This window comes from Phascolarctos cinereus, unplaced genomic scaffold (genome assembly GCF_003287225.1).
Source record: "Phascolarctos cinereus isolate Bilbo 61053 unplaced genomic scaffold, phaCin_HiC Scaffold_3;HRSCAF=262, whole genome shotgun sequence".
In the NCBI taxonomy this organism is placed as follows: domain Eukaryota; kingdom Metazoa; phylum Chordata; class Mammalia; order Diprotodontia; family Phascolarctidae; genus Phascolarctos; species Phascolarctos cinereus.
Window position 1 is genome coordinate 66,320,751 of NW_027555736.1, and position 22,311 is coordinate 66,343,061.

The 22,311-nt window shown below is 42.4% G+C and overlaps 1 protein-coding gene across 1 annotated transcript in view; it reads left to right on the plus strand.

Moving 5' to 3' along the window:
• Nucleotides 1-22,311, plus strand: part of CDHR1 (cadherin related family member 1) — a 51,803-nt gene that overhangs the window by 20,051 nt on the left and 9,441 nt on the right. The window contains exons 7-14 of the mRNA XM_020996747.2: nucleotides 5,982-6,098; nucleotides 9,940-10,083; nucleotides 11,255-11,333; nucleotides 12,851-12,951; nucleotides 15,133-15,336; nucleotides 15,735-15,887; nucleotides 16,963-17,127; nucleotides 18,270-18,337. Coding sequence (XP_020852406.1) covers nucleotides 5,982-6,098; nucleotides 9,940-10,083; nucleotides 11,255-11,333; nucleotides 12,851-12,951; nucleotides 15,133-15,336; nucleotides 15,735-15,887; nucleotides 16,963-17,127; nucleotides 18,270-18,337 — 1,031 coding nt within the window. The remainder of the gene's footprint in view (nucleotides 1-5,981; nucleotides 6,099-9,939; nucleotides 10,084-11,254; nucleotides 11,334-12,850; nucleotides 12,952-15,132; nucleotides 15,337-15,734; nucleotides 15,888-16,962; nucleotides 17,128-18,269; nucleotides 18,338-22,311) is intronic.

Genomic DNA, 22,311 nt, shown 5'->3' on the forward strand with positions numbered 1-22,311 from the left:
ATGAGGAAATGGAGGTTCAAAGAGAAAAGAAGGAAGGAAAGAAGGAAAGGAGGGAGGAAGGAAGAAAATAAGCATTAATGAAGCACCTACTGTGTACCAGACATTGTGCTAAGCACTTTATAAATATTATCTCATTTAATCTTCACAACAACCCTGGGCATTAGGTGCTATTATTATTGCCATTTTACAGATGAGGAAACAGAGACAGAGGTTAAGGGACTTGTCCAGAATCCCATAGCTAGTAAGTATCTGAGTCAGGATTTGAACTCAGGTCTTCTTGATTTCAGGTCCAGTTTTCTGTATTCACCGCACCACTTGGCTGCCTCTAGAGTTGCGACATTATTTCTATGCTGCCTCTTCTGTTAGTTGTTCCTTTTCCACTAACTCCTTCTTTTGAATTAACCATGTCTTCTTAAAATAGACAATGAATAACCTGACAGCAGGACGCTTCCCCCCACCCCACTGCATTTAGCATAGTGCTGAGCACATAGTATGTGCTAATAAAAATTGTAGATTAACTGACAGATTGAATCTTATCTTAAATTCATGCTGTACAAGCCTACCCAGAGCCATAACTAGCCATGGGTGAATGGGGTTTTGTCCCAGGGCCCCAAGATTTCAATCTCCATTCACCAGATAATGTAACCACCTGCAGACCACAACCCCAGGTCCTGTAACCTTGGTACCCTCCTTGCTAGCACTGCCTTCCCAACTGTCCCCTGTCCCTAGAAGAATGCAAGCACTGTCCACTTCCTGCCTGCTGCCCATCTCCTGCCTCAACTGCTTTTGCCTTCAGGTGAAAATCTGTTCAGTTCTATTTCTAAGATCTTTCTTTGCTTTAGACAGCCTTTTGAGATGGGTGTGGGCAGGCTTTTCTCTGGCAGGCAGAAATTATTTGGGACCAAACTGCTATATCTGAAGGGATTTGGGGTAAATGAAAAAAGGAAGGAAGATGAAGCCACCTATTCCCAAGTACTCATGGAGAGGTCTAATCTGCCCAGCTCTGTTACACTTTCAGTAATCCCTGCTCAGCAATCACAGCCATTTGGCAATCAGGGGCCTGGGGAGAGGGGGATGAGGGCAGGGACTGAAGTGGGTCAGAGCCACGTAGCTCAGTACAGATTAAAGGTAATCCTTTAGATGAGAGGAAAGCCAGGATAGAGGCTTTGTGGACCAAGAAAAATCAGTTTAAAGGCACAGGCCAATGGTCTTTGTCCAGCTAGAAATTCAACTCAAAGATATTTGTTGAGCTTCTACCATATTTAATCTTAGTACTATTTTAGACATTGTAAGGGAACCATAACAAAGAATCTGGAAATAAAAAGCAATAACAACAACAACAAAGACTCTAAACAGCCCAAAATGGACATCACAAAGTTTTTACAATGAAGTTTGGCTTAGGAAAGCCTATCCATCACTCACTCGGAACCTATTTCCTTTTACACAATTTTGACAACCTGGGTAATCTGGCTTCCCAACCCACATAGTAAATAAAAAGCAACAAATAAAAAGGATGCCTGCAGGCACCTCACAGCAGGAAAAAGTAAAGGCTAAAAGGCCAACAGGGGGAAAAAGAAGAAGTATAATATAAAAAGGTGTCACATCTCTGGGAGCCAGTTTGCTGCTCTGTAAAATAGTAAGGAGATTGGACTGGGTCAATCATTCCCAGCCTTTCAAGTGTAAGGATAGGCTTTTACTTTCAAGACATATTTTGGACTCTACAAATCATAGTATTGTTTGTATCTGTCAAATGGGTACAAAAAGTGGCACTTTCAAATGAACGCTTTTAAATTAATTTGTGCATTATCCATAATCACAGCCTCCACACATTTTAAAAATAGTAGATAGAGCGCCAAGCTTAGAGTCAGGAAGACTTGAGTTCAGAACTGGCCTCAGACCTTACTTAGCTGTATGATCCTGGGTAAGTCACTTAACCCTATTTGCCTCAGTTTCCTCATCTGTAAAATAAGCTGGAGAAGGAAATGGCAAACTGCTCTAATATCTCTGGCTAGAAAACCCCAAAGGAGTCACAAAGACAAGATTGAAATGATTGAACAACAACAATGCATGTGTAGGGGGTTATAGTTATACCCAAGTCTCAGGTCAGCTTCATAAAGCTTCATAGAAAGCTTTTTGAGGAAACCGGAGGTAGGCATGTCTGCCAAGACAAAGAAAAAAGAACATGAGAAGAGAGGAGCCCATGGGCCAGTAGTGAAAGTGACCCATGATTAGGCCTGGAAATTTGGTGATAAGGAACACAGACAGAAGAAAGGAGCATGGAGTAGTGGCACTAGGCTAGGGGCCCAGGAACTTCTCCTTCCTGGCCACTGAGATAGTCCTGAGCACCCTTAGATGGACACATACTGGAGTTCTCAACTAGATCCTTGTGGAAACCCAGGTCTTCCATGGGGCTGTTGCTCACTCACTCCTCTAACCCTGGCAAGTGCAGGGGGTGTAGGGGTCCTCTGCTCTACTCTGTACCCTGAGTATAAGCAGAGGGATCTCCATAGCAGGTGACATTTTAAGAACTGTGCATAGGACATTGGACCTGGAGTCAAGAAGACTTGAGTTCAAACACAACCTGAGACATTCACTAGCTGTGTGACCCTGGGAAAATCAATTGACCTCTTACTGTTTTGGTTTTCTCATCTGTAAAATGGGGATAATAATAGCACCTAGCTTCCCACATGTGAGAACTAAATAAGATAAAGAACTTTGCAAACCTTAAAGCATTACATAAATGCTAGCTATTATTATTATTACTTACCATTCATATAGGTCCATATATTGGAAACTTCGGCTAGATGATCTCTGAGCTACCTTCTAGCTCTCAAATTGTCTGTGAGGAGAGTGGAACAAAAATCTTAAAAAAAAACAAAACAGACCAAAGGATTCATAATTCCCCACAGTCTGGGGCCATTTCATGCAGGAACAAATAGCTCTATATACTTCAGTGGGCCCTGAATTCATATCTGTATTTAAGATAGTATATTAATAGATTTTCATTAAAATGGCCTGACTCATCAAGAAAACAGTAAGTCATGTCGTGCTCTCTGTTTAAGTTGTCAAGGGAGTGTGCGTGATACATTTTAGAAAAATAGTTACAGTATTTCGAAAGGGCCATGATTTTATCAGCATGACATGGCTCACATATACTGTATGCCCTATTTTGATTAGAGTATAAATAAAATGATTTAAAATGTTGCAAAGGTATGGCCTTTAAACAAGGGGAAGCTTTTGGATGCCTAAAAAAATATAGCTCACCAGAGTGACAGAAAGCATGAGAAAAGAGTGTCATATCTGAATTCAGAGGACTTGGGTTCGAATCTCATCAAGCTACATACTACCTCTGCGACCTCAGTTTCCTCACCTTGGACTGGTCTAGATCAGAGGTGTCAAACTCACAACCTGCGAGCCTGTTGGCAAAATTCCTGGGTGTGGCCAGAACCAAATTAAAATGTAATTGGGAAATATTTAACAAAATAAATAAAAATGCAATGCAACACAGATAATGTTAATTTGTGTTTTTCTAAGTCAATATGGAGTCCAGTTTCTATTTGAGTTTTAACACCATTGGTCTAGATCATTACTAAGGGCCCTTTTATCTGAAAATCAATAACCTATGACTAATCCCCTGAGGTTTTTGGATACATAAGATCTTACTGTGATTACATGGTTCCTACTTTCCAAGAGCTTATAGTCTACTTGGAGAGATAAGACTAGAGAGAAGAAGCACATAGAATCATTGTGCCAGATTTGGAATGAGAGAAGCCAGGTTCAAATTCTGGCTCGGTGCTGTACTACCTGGGTAACCTTGGGCAGCCATTTGACCTTGGGTGCTTACTTGGCCTGTTTCCACAACTATAAAATGAGAAGGTAAGACTAGATGACCTCAAAGGTCACTTTCAGCTGTAAATCTATGAGCCAATAGTCAGGTTGCATCACCTGATTTTAGTACCCGCATTTTTTCAACAAGACTCTTGCTCCAGGGGAAATGCTTGCCTGGCACCAAGAGTAAAAAGAAAAAGAAATTTTGGTCTCTCATGTAGTCCTCTCTGCTGACAGGGTGTAATGGGTGTTGTTTACTGAGTTATTAAAACCAACAGAAATAGCTGGTGGAATGGGCACTATTTATAGCTCTTTATCAAGCTTCGGTTGCTCCCCCTGCCCTGTTAAGGACCCAGAAAAAGAAGTCCATCCAGAAGTGGGGTATCATAGATAGCCCTGGATGGCTACAGTCCTGGAGATTAGTCCAAGCTAAACCATTAACTAGCTGTGTTACTCAGCCTGTCTTGACCTAAATTGTCTCATCTGTAAAGCAAGACTCGGTAGATTATAGTTATAGATTTAGAAATGGAACCAATCTTCTAGATCAAGTGTCAGACACTACCCCCAGCTGCATGTGACCCATAACACTCCTGACTACACAGAAACTAGATTAAAATGGAATTAGAAAATAGTTAATAAAATACATAAAAATACAATGACAAATAGATGTTAATATGTGGTTTTCTGATTCAACACGGGATCTTTCTTTCAATTTAATGATCCCTGTTTCTATTTGAGTTTGATACCACTGTTCTAAATAATCAAGTTGTACTTCCTTATTTTAGAGATGAAAGAATGCAAGTTCCTTGAGGGCAACAATGGTTTTGTTTTTGTCTTTGTATTCTCAATGCCTAACAGTGGCAGCTGGACAATACTAGATGCTTAATAAATGTACATTGATTAAGTGAGGAGAAAATTGAGGCCAAGTGACTTGCCCAAGGTGACATAGTTTATAAGTAACAAGTAAAGACACATCAATAAGCATTTATTAAGTGCACTGTGCTGAGTGCTGAGAATATAAAGAAAGGCAAAACACGCCCTGCTTCAAAGAACTTACAATCTAATGGCAGAGTTAAAATTCAAACCCAGGTTCTCAGACACCAAATCCAGGGTTCCTTCTACTATAATACACAACGATATTGCAGCTGCCAGAAGGCAGGAAGCTAAGCCAAGCAACCTAGAAGTCACTTCTAGCTACAAGGGTCAATGAGTCCATGAAGTTACCTTCGAGGCCCTGAATTAGACAAGAATAATATTTGGTCTCTGCTCTCAGGCAGCTGCAAATCAAGCTGGAGAGTTAAAGAAAATGCACAAGAAAAGTTAACAAGCAAGAAAAAGGTGGTTGATGTTAGGTACCATATTAGTACCTAGATGGTGAGTGCTATAGGAGTTCAGAGGAAGAAAAGAACTTTGGGCTGGAGCAACCAGAGAAGTCTGCATGTAGGAGGTGGAACTGTAACAGTTAATGGTTCCTGCCTACCCTAGGAGGAAATGGAGTGTGGGGAATGTAATGTTATCTATTGTAGTTTACAGCATATATTCTAGCTAAAAGATCCCTTTTAGTTCTAACATAGTCTAATTCTGTAAAGAGGGTATCTGAAGGTATAAATTAGAATCAATCAATCAACAAGCATTTATTAAGCTCCCATTACTTACCAGGATCATAGGATCACAGAGGCCTTGAAAAGTTAAATGACTTGCCCAAGGTCTTACAGGTATTAACTGGCAAAATAAAAAAAATAAAAAGAGGGTCCTCTTTTTATTTTTTGGCAAGGCAATTGGGGTTAAGTGATTTGCCCAAAGTCACACAGCTAGTAAATGTTGTGTCTGAGGTCAGATTTGAACTCAAGTCCTTCTGACTCCAGGGCCAGTGCTCTATCCACCTAGCTACCCCTAGGTCTTCTTTCTCTAAATCCAGCACCCTATGCTGTTTCCCAGGCATGTTTCTCCTTGCTGAGGTCCATACTGAGGTCAACATGGCCATGTCTTCCCAAGAGGAAACACCAAGGGGGATTTTGGTGTTTGAGTGGCCTTCCTTTTAGCTCTATTTGATCCTCCTAGAAGGGAGGTGAGAGAGCTTCATGGTGGGGACCCTGTGAACATAACTCAAGCCTCAGAGACTTGCATTGTTCCCCTCTGCCCACTCCTTACAGAATCTCCACACCAACAAGTTTGCAATGGACCGCCACAGTGGAGTGCTACGCATTAGAGCTGGAGCCACCCTGGACTACGAGAAGTCAAGGACTCATTTCATCACTGTCGTGGCCAAGGTAATACAGGGGCTTTCTTTGGAAATCTGAGGCGGCAGATCTGGGCATCTAGAGAGCAGAGCAACCTTTGTCAGTGGCAAGTATTCCTGCATCTTAAAAGAGGCAGCTTCTTCCAGGGATGGGAAGAGAGGAAAAGGATCATCAAGGTTTTAAAGCATGGACATTATGGATTGAGGGCACTACTACAGCTCTTCTCTTAGTTTAAATATTGCTTCCTCTTTTAGAGTAAAGGAAATGCACAGAGCAACACAGTGGAATGCATATTGGCTCTGGAGTTTTATGTCCTTGTACAAGTCATTTATCTCTTTGGGTATCAGTTTCCTGGTGTGTAAAAGGAGGGCAATGAACAGAAAGACCTGTGATATGCCCTCCAGCTCCAGAGCTACAATATTCTGATCCTTCTTGCTCCCTTTCCTAAAACCAAAGATGGGAAGATCTAAGATAAGCATAATGCAGGGAGAAGAGCTAAAATTGAGAGTCAGTGAACCTAAGCAAGTCATAACCTCTCTGGACCAGTTAATTTACAAGCAAAGGCATTTAATAAAATAGCACTATCAAGAAAACTTGCAATAGAATGTTTTCCCCATAAACCTGGGGCACACTCTCATAAACATACATGTCAACAGTGGAAAGAGTGAGCACATCTATGCACAGGTCAGTAGAAAGGACAATGGATTTAGAAATAGAAGACCCAGCTCAAAGACCATTTTTGCCAGTTAATACCCATATGACCGTGGGCACATCTCCAATGCTGCAGAGCCACTGGCATCTTCTGGTAGTGTTCCTCCTGGGTCCTCTGCCCTGCCAATCTCAACTAGTAATCATGCTCTGTCTACTGGGCATGTGGTCTCTCCCAGGCTCACTGGCTTGGTTCAGTCTCTTCCAGGCAGATTACCGCTCCCTGGTGGCTTCATGGGTTTGTTGCTGGACAATGCCCCACTGGCCCCATAGCTCACAGCTAAGTGTGGCTCTACTGGCCACAATGTCATGGAGCTTCTCTCCTTCTAGTTTCTGGCTTCAACTGGAGTCATTAGCTGAGGGGTTGCTCCTTCCTCTAAGATAGTAGTATCAAACTCAAATAGAAATAAGCACCACTAAACCATGCATAAGGATTCCCTACAGGGCACAAAGTGACTTAGAAAGCTACAAGTTAACATTATCTATGTTCTATTCTATTTTTATTTATTTTGTTAAATATTTCCCTGTCATATTTTAATCTGCTTCTGGCCATTCTGGAATATTGTGAGACAGTGAGTTTAACACCTTTGTTCTAAGACAAAGAGTAGGTTCAGTTATCCTTTTAGCTTAAAGTTACATTTCTTCTGGAAAGATGAGGCTCTAACATGCCCAGTCACCATATTCAAGACCCTTACACGGAATGAAGGAAGTTCAGGAGATATAGACAAGCTGGACAATTTTGAAACTACCATACTTATTTTATTATATATATTTTTAAAAACTAAATAATCATAGTTTTATGCATGATATTCTTTTCCCACTTTTCTTTGTATAGGGAAATGATAGTGGTTGTTAATGTTTATCAATATCATAATAATAACAATAATAAATAATGTTTAAAAGACCATTGCTGCTTTTTCTCCCCTGTAAAGAGAGCCTATCAGTCATAGGTTCCTAGAATCACAGATCAGGAGCAGGAGAAAATCTTGAAGGCCTCTGGAACAATCCTTTTATTTTATAAAAGAGGAGTCAGAGAAGTTAAGTGGACTTGCCTGAGCTCACACAAGTAATAAGCATTAGAGGCAGAATTTAAACTCAGGTCCTCTGACTCCACACTCCATAGCAGACTGCATCTCCTATGCTCTGGAAGGTTCTGCTTTCTGCAAGTTCTTGCAGTTTCTGCCAAGTTGGGACCTGATGAGGTATTATGCATCTGTCATTGTAGGACCAGTACAGCTGAGGCAGAGTAGTTCACCACTAGATTGGCTGAAGGGTGATGAAAGCTTCAGCCACAGCTACCCTTGAAGACCATCTGCTAAATCACAGAGGAGTTGTAATCTGCATTGGTAAAGGGAGGACCCTGCCAATCTATTTATATATCCTTGTAGTAAGTCTCTAATCTAGCTCAGGGACCAGAGGTCATCAATTTGGAACCTCAAAGGAACTTTAGAGATCATCTTGCCCAATTCCTTCCTTTTACCGATATGGAAACAAGTCCAGGAGAGTTGAGTGACTTTCCTAAGGTTATATAGATTGTAAACACCAGGGGTGAAATTTGAACCCAGATCTTTTGACCCCAGAATCAATGGTTTTTCCATTGTACCATGCAGCTCCTGTCTAGGAAGTAAGAACTAGTTTCATTGAGCTGCACTCCAAGGCAGAAAAATCTATGCATTGAGAAATCCATGACCTCAAGGAGGTGTTCCCTTTGTAAATACGGATATCTGATCTTCTCTCCAGAAAAAGTGTTCTCTCCCTCTCCCCACCTCCCAGTCAGGCAAGTTTCCTCACTATCCCTCTATGTACAATGTCCATTCCTGTTTGCATGCCTATAATTATACTGTTCCTCCTGCATAGAATGGACTTCTAGGCTCTTAGAATGAGGAAGGACCTTAGAAATTATCTAATCTAATCCCCTCATTTTTTCAAGTGGGGAAACTGAAACTAATTCAGTAACATCAGTTTTCCTGGATAGCTGCTTTGTGGCAGGAAGTGAAATCCAACATGTAGGTCACCCCCTTTCCTAGGGATTTTTTTGGTTATTATTGCTCTGCTTTTTAAATCTTCTCCCCAACTGACTGCTTTTTTCTCTTATCTTTTTACTTTCTTTCCTAAAATGACAGAATTGAAAGATTTACAGCTGGAAGAGTCTCTAAAGATTATCTAATCCAAACTCTCTCTTTACAGATGAGAAAACAGAGATCCAGAAAGTTTAAGTGATTTGCCCAAGGTCACATAGATAGAAAAGATCACAGCTGGAATTTGAACCCAGGCCCTTTGACTCCAAACCCAGTGCTATTTCTGTTATCACATGCTTTTCTTCTCCCTCCCTCTTTCTTAACCATGATGTACTTTACACATTCCTCCTTGACACTATCTCTTTAATACCAACATTCTCTTGGGAATGAAATTTGGTTGTGAACAAGGGAACACCATAATCTCCAAAGAATCTAAATTGTGCGTGACCCAAATAACTAAGACACAAGTATTAGTATACATAGGGAGGCTGCAGCATGATACCATCTATACCTTATTCTTTTTTAAAAATTTTTTTTAGTTTTTAGGCAATTTGGGGTTAAATGACTTGCCCAGGGTCACACAGCTAGTAAGTGTCAAGTGTTTGGTCTGAGGCCAGTTTTGAACTTAGGTCCTCCTGACTTCAGGGCCAGTGCTAACCACTGCACCACCTACCTACCCCTACACCTTATTCTTAAGAAGGGATATAAGGAATATCATCCAGGAAATGTGTTGATTAGAAAAAATATGTCAGCCAGTCATGGAGCAAGAGCAAAGGATAAAAGAGTCAGCCCATCCAAGGGCTAAAATGATACCCTTAGAATTGGGGGGGGGGGGAACAACCTATCCTAGAAGATGTCCAGTATGTCAGGTACACGGGAGATAAGATTTGTAATGTGTTTTTTTAAACCTTAAAGTGCTATATAAATACTAGCTATTGTTGTTATTGAGCTGCTCCAGCTCTCACTGATATCTGCCCCACTCTCCTGATTTCTCAGCATTTATAAGCTATATCATACAATTAAATGCTTAACTATGTACCACAATGCCTTTTTTTTGGGGGGGGGTAATTGTCTCATGGCGGAAATCACCTGTCTAACAAAACCATTAAGTCTGGAATAATTCTGATTCTTGTTTCTTCCTCTAGGATGGCGGAGGGAAGCTCCGAGGAGATTATGTAGTTTTCTCAGCCACTGCTACCATCACCATCAATGTGGATGATGCCCAGGACATGGATCCCATCTTTGTTGGCACACCATATTATGGCTACGTCTATGAGGATTCCCATCCAGTGAGTAAGACTGTCTTTTGGAGGGGGTACCTGAGCCTGGTAAAATTGGTAAGGAATTAGGGTTTGTCTTTACTTCTCCTTTAACCCTCTTTGGCCACTCATGCAGGCAGTTAAGACCCTTATCCTATCTTTTGAAAAACTGTGTTGTGGCCAAACTGCATCCTATTCTTATAACCTCCTTGGGAGTTGATTTGATTCTGGAATAGAGCACAGGATTGGGAGTCTGAAGACTGGAGTGCCAATCTTGGCTTGCTACTACCCAGCTATGTGACTTTGGTTAATCACTTTCTCTGAGCCTCAGTATCTTATTTTATGAAATGAGGATACTGAATTAGATTCTCTCTATGGTACTTTCTAATTCTGTAATTCTATGATTGTCCCAACAAACTGTATCTATTTTTATTCTTCATCTTCCCAAGATCCTGTTCTGTGGTATATAACAATGATTGATTTTTCAAGAGAAAAAAAAATGCATAGGAGGAGGGAAGGGAAGGAAAAGAAAAAGGGAAGGAAAGGGAAGAAATAGGAGAAAAGAAAGAGAAAAAAATTGAGTACATTTAGCCTAGAGAAAAAACTATAAAGAAATATGAAAACTGTCTTTTTTTATTTTTTGAAAACTGTCTTAAAATAATTGAAGGTTTGCCATGTGGAAGGATTAGATGATTTTTGGATGATTAGACTGATTTTATTTGGACCTAGGATGAAGAAGTGAGTGAAAGTTACAAAGAAGCTGGTTTTGGTTCAGTATAAAGAAACCTGCCTAACAATTAGAGCTGCCCCAAACTGGAATGTTCTACCTCAGAAGTGTCCTGCTCCAGGAGATATTCATAAAAGGACAGACTTTTTAGGAATTTTAGCAATGCTTCAGGGTAAGGTCAGAAGGGAACATGAGTTCCTGAGATTCTACAATTCTATGATGATAGATAAGTAGGAGGAGTCAAAGATTACTCCAGCGTTGCAATGACAGAAATGGATTTTATGGTAAATGGTGAGTGAAATAAGAGTCCATATCCCCTGCATATTGACTACGACCAAGAACAATTGATCAGGCTTTTCCTTCTCCTGAGCAGGGATACTTTGGGAATGCCTGTCAAGGCTGCTCTGTGTTGTGGAATTCAGGAATCTCTCTTCCTCTCTTGTCATCATGTATCTGCTCTCTATTTTCTTCCAGGGATCAGAGATCCTGACAGTGGTTGCTGTAGATGGAGATCGGGGTAACCCTAACATGGTCCTCTACAGCCTTGTGAATGGTGAGCCCTGGGGGATGTTTGAAGAAAGGATCCCTAGATGACTGGTCTCCCTACCTTTGATTCAGAAACTCTTTGGGCCCCAGCTTCCCACTTATAGAACTGACATGCAAGATGATAAGGACAAAGCCTACACTATTCTATGAAGCATAAAACTTCTCAAAACATTTACTTCCAAATATTTTTATTCTCAATTCTATATAAACATAACAAAACGCAACTTCATACTCAATCAACGAGCATTTATTAAGTGCTTACTACGTGACTGGCACTTTACTAAGGGCTGAGGATACAAAGGTAAAAAAAATTATCTCAAAGACCTTACATTGTACTCTCTTTTCACATTCATACACACGTACGTTCATATCCCAAAATTCCTCTTACACTGTTATTGTATAATAATCTCATAATCTCACACAAACCGCATCTACTGGCCTTCACTCTAATACAAACCAACAAACATGTATTAAGTACCTATTATATGATAGGTTCTAGAGCTATGAAAATAAAGTGGAAAAATAATACCTGTCTTCAAATAGCTTACATTTTATTCTATGGTCACAAGTATGCACATACACCCACATACACACCCAAAGATTCCTCTTACACTGGCATCATAACACTCAGGCTCCGGTACACTGCATAAACACATAAGACTCACACACACACACACACACACACTCACACACCCCCCAACTTGTGCACCCAAATTCTTCTCTCTATACTTACACTGACCCATAAATTATACTGTTGTATCCCCTTTACCCCATCCCCGATCACATGCCATCCACTTCTCATCTAGGTCTTTACCCAGGACCAGGCTGAGAGTCAGGAACATAAAAAGCACCTATGATAAGCAATAGCTCAAGAAGGAAGTCAGTCACCAAGTCGCCAGCGAGACAGTTAGGATCAAACCAATCAAGGATCAAGCGCTCCTCTTGCAAGGTGTCGCTGATGGGCTCCATAGGAAGCCTGGTCTACTTGGCGGCCGTGCCTCACAAATAGTAGATATGGTGTGAAGGAGAGAGGGCTTACTCCAAGACAGCCAGCTGACTCCGTGGTGTCACAATCAACATTCCCGTACACACACACGACACGTACACAATCACACACACGCCTGTGCCTCACAAGGAGGCAAATGATGATAGTATAGACACCACAGTTTCTACCTTCACCCCTGTCTCTGGGAGCTTCTATCTAGTTTTTTTTTTGTTTTGTGTTTTAGGGGTTGGGTTTTTTGTTTTGTTTTGTTTTTTATCTACAAGCAGCCTAGAAAAGCAGAGATCCCTACGATAAATATAAATCCAGGTCATACACACAAGTACAGGCGTTGTCATATTATAAACTCTTAAGCCTACAGGAGATCAGCCTCATAGATATGGAACCCTGTAGTCCAATCCTGATGAGGTTTGGGTTTATTCTTGTTTTAGCATCTGCTTCCCCTTGTGGCCTTATGGGGAACTGTAGACCTCCCTCTTGTGACCCTGTGGGGCACTAAAGTTCATCTTGTTTTGAAACAGGGAGTGATGAAGCCTTCAGGATCAATGAAACCACGGGAGGCATCTCTGTCACAGTGTCCCCCAGCCAGCTCAAGAAAGAGGTGTATGAGCTGAGAGTACAGGTAAGAACTTGGAGAAGCTCTCCATGCACCTACTGCTCACTTCTGTTGAATTTCTGATTATGGGCCGGAGCACACGTTCTGATGACCCTTCACAACTTGAAGAAGGGTTGACTTTGTAGGAAGGTGAAATGGCTCATCACTTATGTAATTTAGGGAGCGTAGAACATTTTCCCCAACCTATCACAAATACACGAAACTCTACCACTAGAGATTATTTCCTTTGGGTGTAGTTAATTTGGGGGTAATATTAAGTACCTAATTTCCCAAAGCAAATGTGTTTAATAATCATAATGGCTCCTATTTATATAGTCTTTGTGAAAGAGTTCTTTACAAAACTGTGAAGAGGCAGCACAAGTGTTTTTATACCCCTTTTGCAGATAAGAAAATTGAGGCTGAGAGAGAAGGAAGTCATCTTTCTACTGTTTACACAGCTACTCAACCTTGTTTCCATTTACATGTTATCCTCTACCCCAGCTAGAAACTAGGAGAGAAAAGGCTCTTTCCATTATTCCACTTTCTCCTTAATCAGGAGGGACTGGGAAAGCAGAATGGAACTGGACACTTAAGGAGAAACCAGGTAGGGAGAGAAAGTACAAGGAAGGGTCTCTTGGGGGCCCTGAAGACAAGTTTAACAAGGATCATAATTCTTTCAAGCACCAACCTTCGTTCAGGGATCTGGGAGGGCACACCTTTTACAGGAATGGGTGGGGAACAGCAGCAGAGAGTCCTGTCCTTGCCTGTTGCCTACCTATTATAATATTACAGGGCTCCCATGAATACCAGAAAGTCTGGCCCCCACTCAAGAGCCTGGCTTTGGGGGAAGCTACCCAAGATACATGGACTTACTACCTCTGTACCTCCAGCTTCCTAGCCCTGTTTCCCAGATGCTCCCTAAAATCTTCCCCCTTAAATCCTCCACCCTTTAATATTAATACCTGCTATCAAGAAGGATCATGTTCCCTGAGATGTAAGTGACTGATAAGGCACAAGCAGGGGAGACCTGCATTTTACCTGGGGTGGGAGTGGGAGGAACTATACATGAGATATTTAAATTCCTATCATAGCCTAGAATTTCAGATATTAGCTAGTTTTGTGGGCAAGAGATTTGTTTTTTGTTTTTTAGGAGGAGAGGGCCTTTTAAGGTTTTATTAAAAGTTATGCCACATATACCAATGTCTGCTCTGCCTATACATGAGACCCATCTGCATGTGTTTGTGTATTTGGGGGAGGGATAGGAGGAGGGTTATTGGGAGAAAAGTATTTGTGTGACTGGTGACATCATCGAAATAAACAGCTTTCCCAAGGTCAAATAGCTAGAAAGTGGCAGAGTCAGGATTCACACTCAAGTCCTCTGTCTTCAAATTTGGAACTGTCTCCACTACCGCAAACTGTATCCTGATGTTTGTGGGTATCTGTATATCCAGCAATCTGGAGTAATTCATTCAAATATATGAATAATATGTATTAAGTTCTTGCTGTGTGTTAGATACTTTGCTAAACTCTGAGGATACAATTAAGAGAAGTGACAACATTTGTCTTCAAGGAAATTACAGTCTAATAAAGGAAGCCAACACATATAGGAGAGTGGTGACTAGGAAAGGGAGTTTGGGTCTGGTAAGCCACAAGGATAATGAATTGATATATAGGGCAGTCAAATGCCACATCCTTTCTAGAAGTAATGCTGCTATACTCTTGATTTAATTAGAGCAAGGTGGGAGAGGAAGTCAGAAGGGCTGGTAAGCAGATGGCAAGATAGCTGGATGGCATGTGAAGATGAAACCAGATCTGGTGTGTGGGGTCAGCTAGCTCCAGTGGGGCCAGCCCACTAGTCATAGTGGGCTAATTGGACTCTTTTACATGACACCCATCGACTTGGCTAAATCCAAAACAGAGAGAGTTCTAACTTCTCCAGGTACTGGGACAATAGATTCTGGAGATCCAGAGTGCAGAGGTCCAGGTCCAGAGTCCCAGGCCTGGAATAGAAAGTGCTGGTAGAGGGAGAGAGAAGCAGCAGATGGCCAGATGGCCTGGGTGAAAAGCTAGATGACTGGATAAAATGTGAAGCCGCAGCATATGTATTTTTATTTATTTATGCATGTGAGCGTATATGTGTGTATGCAAGTTGAAGGTCTGTAGTGAACTGACTCTACAGCCCTGAACCCCCAATGTTCTGTCCTGTAGGTATCAGAGGTCAGTTCCAGAGGGCCTCTAGCACCTCAGGCTTCAACGACTGTGACCATCAGGGTAGTTGACCTCAACAACCATCCTCCAACATTCTATGGAGAGAATGGACTCCAGAATATGTTTGAGCTGACAATGTATGAGCATCCATCTGAGGGGGAGATTCTTCGGGGCCTCAAGATCACAGTCAATGACTCTGATCAGGTAGGTCACAACACCCTCTGGTCTTCTGGGAGAAACGTGTGGCTGGAGAGGAAATCCTAGGCAGCCACTACCTGTGTGAGAGGAGGAGAGGTTTGAGTTGGGATACAGAGGTGAGAAGCTGGGCCAGCCAATTTCTTTCTATATTAATTAATTACTTTTACTAAGTACTAAGCCTCAGATTCCCCATCCTTAAAATGATAGGGTTCATCTAGATTGTCGCTAAGGTCCCTTCCAAAGCTAATATTCAATGAAATGTATGAAACGTAGTCTTTAAAAAATGAGTTGAGGAGCCAATAAGTCCATAGTTTTGTTGTATCTCTTCTCCTCTCCCCAACTCTCACGCCTGCCCTCTGTTCCCTTGCTCCTGCTACCTTTCCTTTTCTACCTTTCTTTTCCAGGGAGCAAACGCCAAGTTCAACCTGAGGCTTGTTGGGGCTGGAGGCATCTTCCGGGTAGTTCCCCAGACAGTCTTGAATGAAGCACAGGTCACCATCATTGTGGAAAATTCAGCCGCCATTGACTTTGAGAAGTTCAAGTTGTTAACCTTCAAGGTACCATGAAAGTTTCCAAGTCCTGACCTTTGGGGTTAGAGGGAACTCAGGCAAAAAGGAAGGAGCCAGGCTGAGGGGATGGGCCCTCCTTTCTCTTTCTCAGTACAGGTTAGCAGGTCCCACCCACTGAGTCCTGAAGCCCCACCCCTTCCTGATTTGTCCAGGGATAGACAAGTACCCCATGATCCATACCTATCCTAAGTCTCCTCACCCATCTTTTCTGTGCACTCAAGGGTTGGCAACTTGTCACAGCTGGAATGTCATTTCTCCATTTCTCCATTCCCTGGAAGACATGTGGCAACTCCCTTCAGAAAAAGGGGAACAGAGTCATGATAACTGTCAATAAGATTATTCCTGTATTACCCAGTAAATATTGCTGTGTTTGAGGAATCTTCCTGCTATTTGAAGAAATCAGAGAGCCTGAGTTCAAATCCAGACTCTATTGCTTACTAGCTGTGAAAACCAAATGAAAATCACTTCACTGTGCTTGGCCCTTTTTTTTTTCCATATTTGTGAAATGAGGGAGTTAGACTTAGAAAGGTCCCTTCTGGCTCCTAAACCCCAGAATTCCAAGGTAGAATGCTCCCTCAGACTTCAAATTCCCAGGGAAACAAAAAGATAGGAAGGGGAAAGCAATAGGATGGGGGCAGGGTGACCTTTGGGTGTTACCAGCTAACACTTCAATGATCAACTCCATAGCAGTGATTAAACAGCCAGTTAGTCCAGCAAAGATTGCTAAAATGGGATATTAGAGAATCATCTAGAGAGGGTCAGGATGCCTAGGGAAAGAAATGGATTCTATTAACAGAGGTAGAAAGGCAAAACAGACAAGTCTCTCCAGCTTCATGATTTGCCTAGAGCTGGCCTAACTGTGTAACTTATAATCATCTGCCATGCCATTTTTGCCATACGTGGCTTAGGTTAACGACTCTTGTACAAAGTGCAAGGCTCTCTGCCTTGGGACCATCAAGGCCAAGTTTGTTCTACGGCTGCCTCAAGCTTCCTTCCCAGGCTGTGTTTATCATTTGGCAGCATTGCACGGATGCCCTCAACCCCTCTCCTCTTCCCTTGCCAGCTTCTGGCTGTGGAAGTGAACACTCCTGAGAAATTCAGCTCCACAGCAGACATTGTGATCCACCTCCTGGACACCAACGACAATGTTCCCAAGTTTTCCTCTGACTACTACATTGCCCGGATCCCAGAGAATTCTCCAGGGGGGTCTAATGTGGTGGCTGTCGCAGTGAGTTGGGGATAAGCCTGGGAAACTAGAACACGAGACAGGCAGGACTATTACTGGAAGTTGAGGTGCTTGTGGTGAACTGTTGGGGGAGATAAAGAGTTTATTTTCCAGGGTGGGGAGGTGATAAAAGTGGAAAGGGTCTGAGATTTGGTGTTTCTCAGGAGCCTGGCTTCTCCATCTAAGATTGCATCTGAGAAGCTAGGTTGGAGCTTTAGAAGACATTGTGGTAAGGGATAACTAGGGGAAGCTTTGTCATAACTATTTTCTGCTAGGACACCCAGGAGTCACAGGAAAAGGAAAGTAAAGGATGTTTGAGTTAGGAAATGGAAAGAAGCAACACCTCCAAAGTCCCCATCAGTCCTCACATGGAGAACCATGCGGTTCCTCCTTCTCCTGGCTTCTCAGTCCTATCATTTTTTTGTCAGTATCTTTTCTTCCCTCAGCTAGTCTGGGCACCGCACTTCAACTTAAAGAAAAACATCAAGCCTGAGGGATCTGCCTCAGAACTCTAGGAAGGGCTCTGACCAATAGGTGACCACTCAAGAGAGAGAGAGAGTCAAGAGCAGCTCTGATTGTGTTCTGCTGGGTTTTTTCCTTATGCTTCCTATCAGTGAAGTTTGTCTTTCTAAATGTCATGGGGTAAGGGAGCATATTAAAATTAACCTTCTTATGGGAGCAAGAGATCCTGAAATTGAATTCAAATCCACAGACATAGACCCACTGGGGAGTCATGTCTTCCCTTCTCCCAGTCTACTTTGTATTCTGCTCAGATCCCATACCTACCAGTCCCATTGATACCTGAGATCTGTTGGGAGGAAAACCACTGGCCTCAGGTCAGTTTCCCAATTTGAAAAGATTCCAAAATCCTCTTGTGAGCCAGTAGAAAGGATGTCCAAGTGGCAAATGTGGAAAAACTAAGACCCTCACCTCTCCACTAACTAACTACGAGGGGTGGTGTGTCTAGGATGAAGTATAAAGAAGACAAGATCTGAGTGTTTATTGATGTATCTGATAAGCATTGGTCAGAACTGTTAGAATGGGGATGAATTCTGGGCAAAGGTTGGACTAGACAGCCACTGAGGCCCCTTCTGTCTCTCAGAGCTGGCATTTTTATGAGTCTGAACTCCAACTCACTTTTCCAGGCAATGGATCCAGACTCAGGACTATGGGGTGAAGTCAAATACTCCATTTACGGGACAGGAGCAGAGCTGTAAGTACAACGGCAGGCCTGGACACACAGTCCAGAAGACTTCTCCCAGTGTCTCGTGGCATCAGCATAGTAGAAGGAGTTGGAGGGAGGGGGCTGCTACAGAAAGGGTCAGTTCCCCTGGCACGGGCTGTGAGGAGTTGGATAAGAAAGGAACCCAGGGTGGGAGAGAGTAGGGAGATGTGTAGGAAAAAGGGATGATCAATTACATGTATATCACAATTGGGGGTTTACCATTTAGAGCACGTTCTCACAACAACCCTGCAAGATAGGTAATACAAACAATATTACTCCCATTTTACAGATTAAAATAAAAACCTGAAACTCAGAAAGGGGAAGTTATCTACCCAAGGCTAGTAAGCTAGTGAGTGTAACCAGGACTGACCCCCAAATCCAAACCTTTTTCCAGAGCTGGAAGAACTCTCTAGTGACCAGTCTTGATAAGGTTTACAGATATACGGAAAAGCAGAAACTGTCTTCCTTGTGCTTCAGAGACCTTCCTGTAAAGACAGACCAGGAGTTGCTTCCTCCTCTCACACAGCCATCAAAAGCAGGGAGAACAGTCCGACAGAAGCCAAAAGCTTAACAAACCACATAATTAAACATCTGTTGCCTATACAATTTATTCTGGCTTCTACCCTTCCAAAAGTGCTTCATCTATAAATGTAAATAAATTCTTGAGCTTCCAGGAGGAGTCTGGCAGTGCCTGATTAGAATTTCCTACGTTCTCAAGCTTGGGGAAGGAAGGAAACGAGCCTTTTAAACAAGCATTCTGGGCACTGTGCTAAGCACTTCACAAATATCTCATTTGATTCTTCCAACAATACTGGGAGGTAAGTTTTATTATTATCCCCATTTTACAGTTAGGGAAACTGAGGCAGGCAGGGGTTAAATGACTTGCCCTGGGTCACATGGCTAGTAAGTGTCTGACGTTGGGGTTTGAAGTCAGGTCCTCCTGACTCCAGGGCTCAGTGCTCTATCCACTTTATCCACTTTGCAAACAGAACCTGCAGGAAAGATTATCTCAGACACTTGGTTCCCCCCTGCCCACAGTCAATGGCTAACCAGCCCACAATGCCATTTAAAAAGATGGGACCCTTTGCCTGGGTTATGATTCCACCCTCCCCATTCATACCATAGCTTGCTGTTGCTTTGTTTGGTGAATTTACTTTTCATGGGAGGCTACTCTCATATGATGAGAAGAGAGATGAAGATTCCTCCCACTGAGCTCTGTGTCATGAGTGCTTCTCAAACCAAAATGCTGAATAGTCATCCAAGGTTATGGTGTAAGAAATGATGAACATTTGAGGCAGCTAAGTGGTTCAGGAAATAGAGTTCTGGACCTGGAGTCAGAAAAACCCGAGCTCAAATCCAACTTCAGACATTTACCAGCTATGTGACCCTAGCAAGTCATTTAAGCCCATTCAGCCTCACTTTCCCCAGCTGTAAAATGGGTATAGTAGTTGTGGCTTTGCGTGCTAAAAAGTACTCTACAAAAATCTTAAATGTTAGCTACGATCACTGTTCTATAGTTTTTCTAAGGGTAGAAAATGAGAAGGGACAGCTAGGTGGTGAAGTGGTTAGAGCGGCAGCCGTGGAATTAGGAAGACCTAAGTACAAATCCGGCCTCAGGCATTTACTAGCTGTGTGACCTTGGGCAAGTCACTTAACCCTGTTTGCCTCAGCTTCCTCATCTGTAAAATGAGCTGGAGAAGGAAATGGCAAAGCACTCCAGGATCTTTGCCAAGAAAACCCCAAATGGGGTCATGAAGGATTGCACGTGGGCTGAAACAACCGAACAACAAAAGAACATGAGAAAAGAAGCTGACATCGTAGTAGCAGATGAGATTTAGGTTAGCAAAAGGGAAGCCCTCCTAGAAAGGCCATGGAGTATCCTCCTCCAGAGAATCATAAGAACAGGAGCCAGAGACATCTTCCTTCCGGAGGGATGACGTAGATGGCTCCTCTCAGCTAGGTGGTACGGTGGATCCAGCACCAGTCCCAGAGTCAGGAAGACTTGAATTCAAATCCAGTCTCAGACACTTGCTAGCTGTGTAATCTTGGGCAAGTCATTTAATGCCTACCTCAGTTTCCCTAATGGCAAAATGCGGATAATAATAGCACCTACCTCCTAGGATTGCTGGAAGGATCAAATGAGACAATATTTGTAAAGTGCTTAGCACAGTGCCTGGCACATAATAGACACTTATTAAATATTTATTCCCTTCCCCTTCTTCCTTATCCTTGAGGTCAGACACCAGGTCTTGTTTATTTTTGTATCTCCCTCAATATCTAGCAATCTGTGCATACTAAACTCTTAAATAATCTTTCCTAAATGAATGAATGAAAGACCTCTGAAGTCAAATTGTCATATCCCAAACAGGCCTGGGATGTAGAGGAAAGAGGGAGCAGTGGGACCCAGTTCTCAGGAGGCCTTCTGACTCTTCTTGAGAGCTGTCACCTGATTTATTACCCCAGCAGGCAGGAAGGGGCAGATGTGATCACCAGATGAAGGGGAAGGGTATGGAGCAGAGGACTTGATGGGCTAGTCAACCAGACCTCTTACCATAGGCTAAAGGGACTTAGATCTAAAAAGGACGTTATACATTATCTGATCTAACCCCTTCATTTTGCAGATGAGAAAATAATATTCTGAGAGGAGAAAGCTCACACAACTAATAAGTGACTAATAAGTAACTTCCCAAGAACCATGGAATCTATGAGGAGAATTAGGAAACAAGATTCACTAAACTGAAAAAAAAAGTCCAGGAACACAAAAGGCAAGAAGCAGGTCAAGGTCAGGGTCAGGATCAAATACAAATCCAATAAGTCAGATGCTGCCATAGTGGAGGCACTGACAGGTCCTTCCAGACCTCTCCAGAAGTATCAAGTCTGACATCCCTTGACTGTCTTAGCTGTCTAGAAGGCCCTTGAGTAACTGTGAGGCTAGCGGTCAATCCTCCTGCTTCGTTCAGGAACTCAGAGCCTGATACCCCTCCAGGAGATAGGGACCACATAGCCTAGATTTGAAGTTAGAGAACTTAGCTTTGAATTCCACCTCTTACTAGCTGTGTGCCCTTGGGCAAGTAAGACACTCACCCTCTCAGGGTCTTGGTTTCTTCCTATGTAAAATAGAAAGTATAAATTATATGATCTCTAAAATAACTTCTAGTTCTAATTCCCATGATCTTTCAGAGTCATTGATCCAGCATCTTTTTACAGCACAGCCATAGAATTTTAAAGCTGAAAGAGGCTTTAGCCAATTTCTCCCCAATTTTACAGGGAAAGAAGCCAGAGAGGTTGTAACTTAAAACCACATGACTGTGATCATTCCACCTTAACTTGAACAATTTCAGAGACAGAGAACTCACCACTTTGTAAGGGAGCCTCTACCACTGCTCTGAATTCATTAGTACTTACTCATTCTGAGCCAAAATCTACCTCCCTGTAACTTCCTTCCATTGTCCTAATTCTCCTCTCTGAAGCGAATGCCTTTTGTACATGACAGCTTTTCATATAATTGAAGACATCACATCCCTGTAAATCTTCTCTTTTTCCAGGCTAAATATCCCCAGTGCCCTTACCATTTATCATGTCATGATTTTCCCTCTATCAATCCTGATCACCTTCCTCTGGGTATATTCCAATTTATCAATGATGCTCCATTGAAAATTCAGATCCCAGGACTGATTGTAGTATTAAAGATATGGCCCAGGCAGAACAGAGTCCAGTGGGACTACTATAACTTCTCTTAATGGAGGGTTGTTGTTTTTTTCCTCCGACCTGGGATTTCATGGATCTGGGAAGCTTCCAATGAGAAAATCCCCTCTGCCAATGAAGAAGGGCACCTGCTCTGCAACACTCAATAAGTCAGTCAATGAGCACTTGTTATGCACTTACTCTGAACCAGGAATGGCAACATAAAGTCTTAAGGACTTTCCTGGGACACTGAGAGGTCAAGTGATTTACCTAGTCAC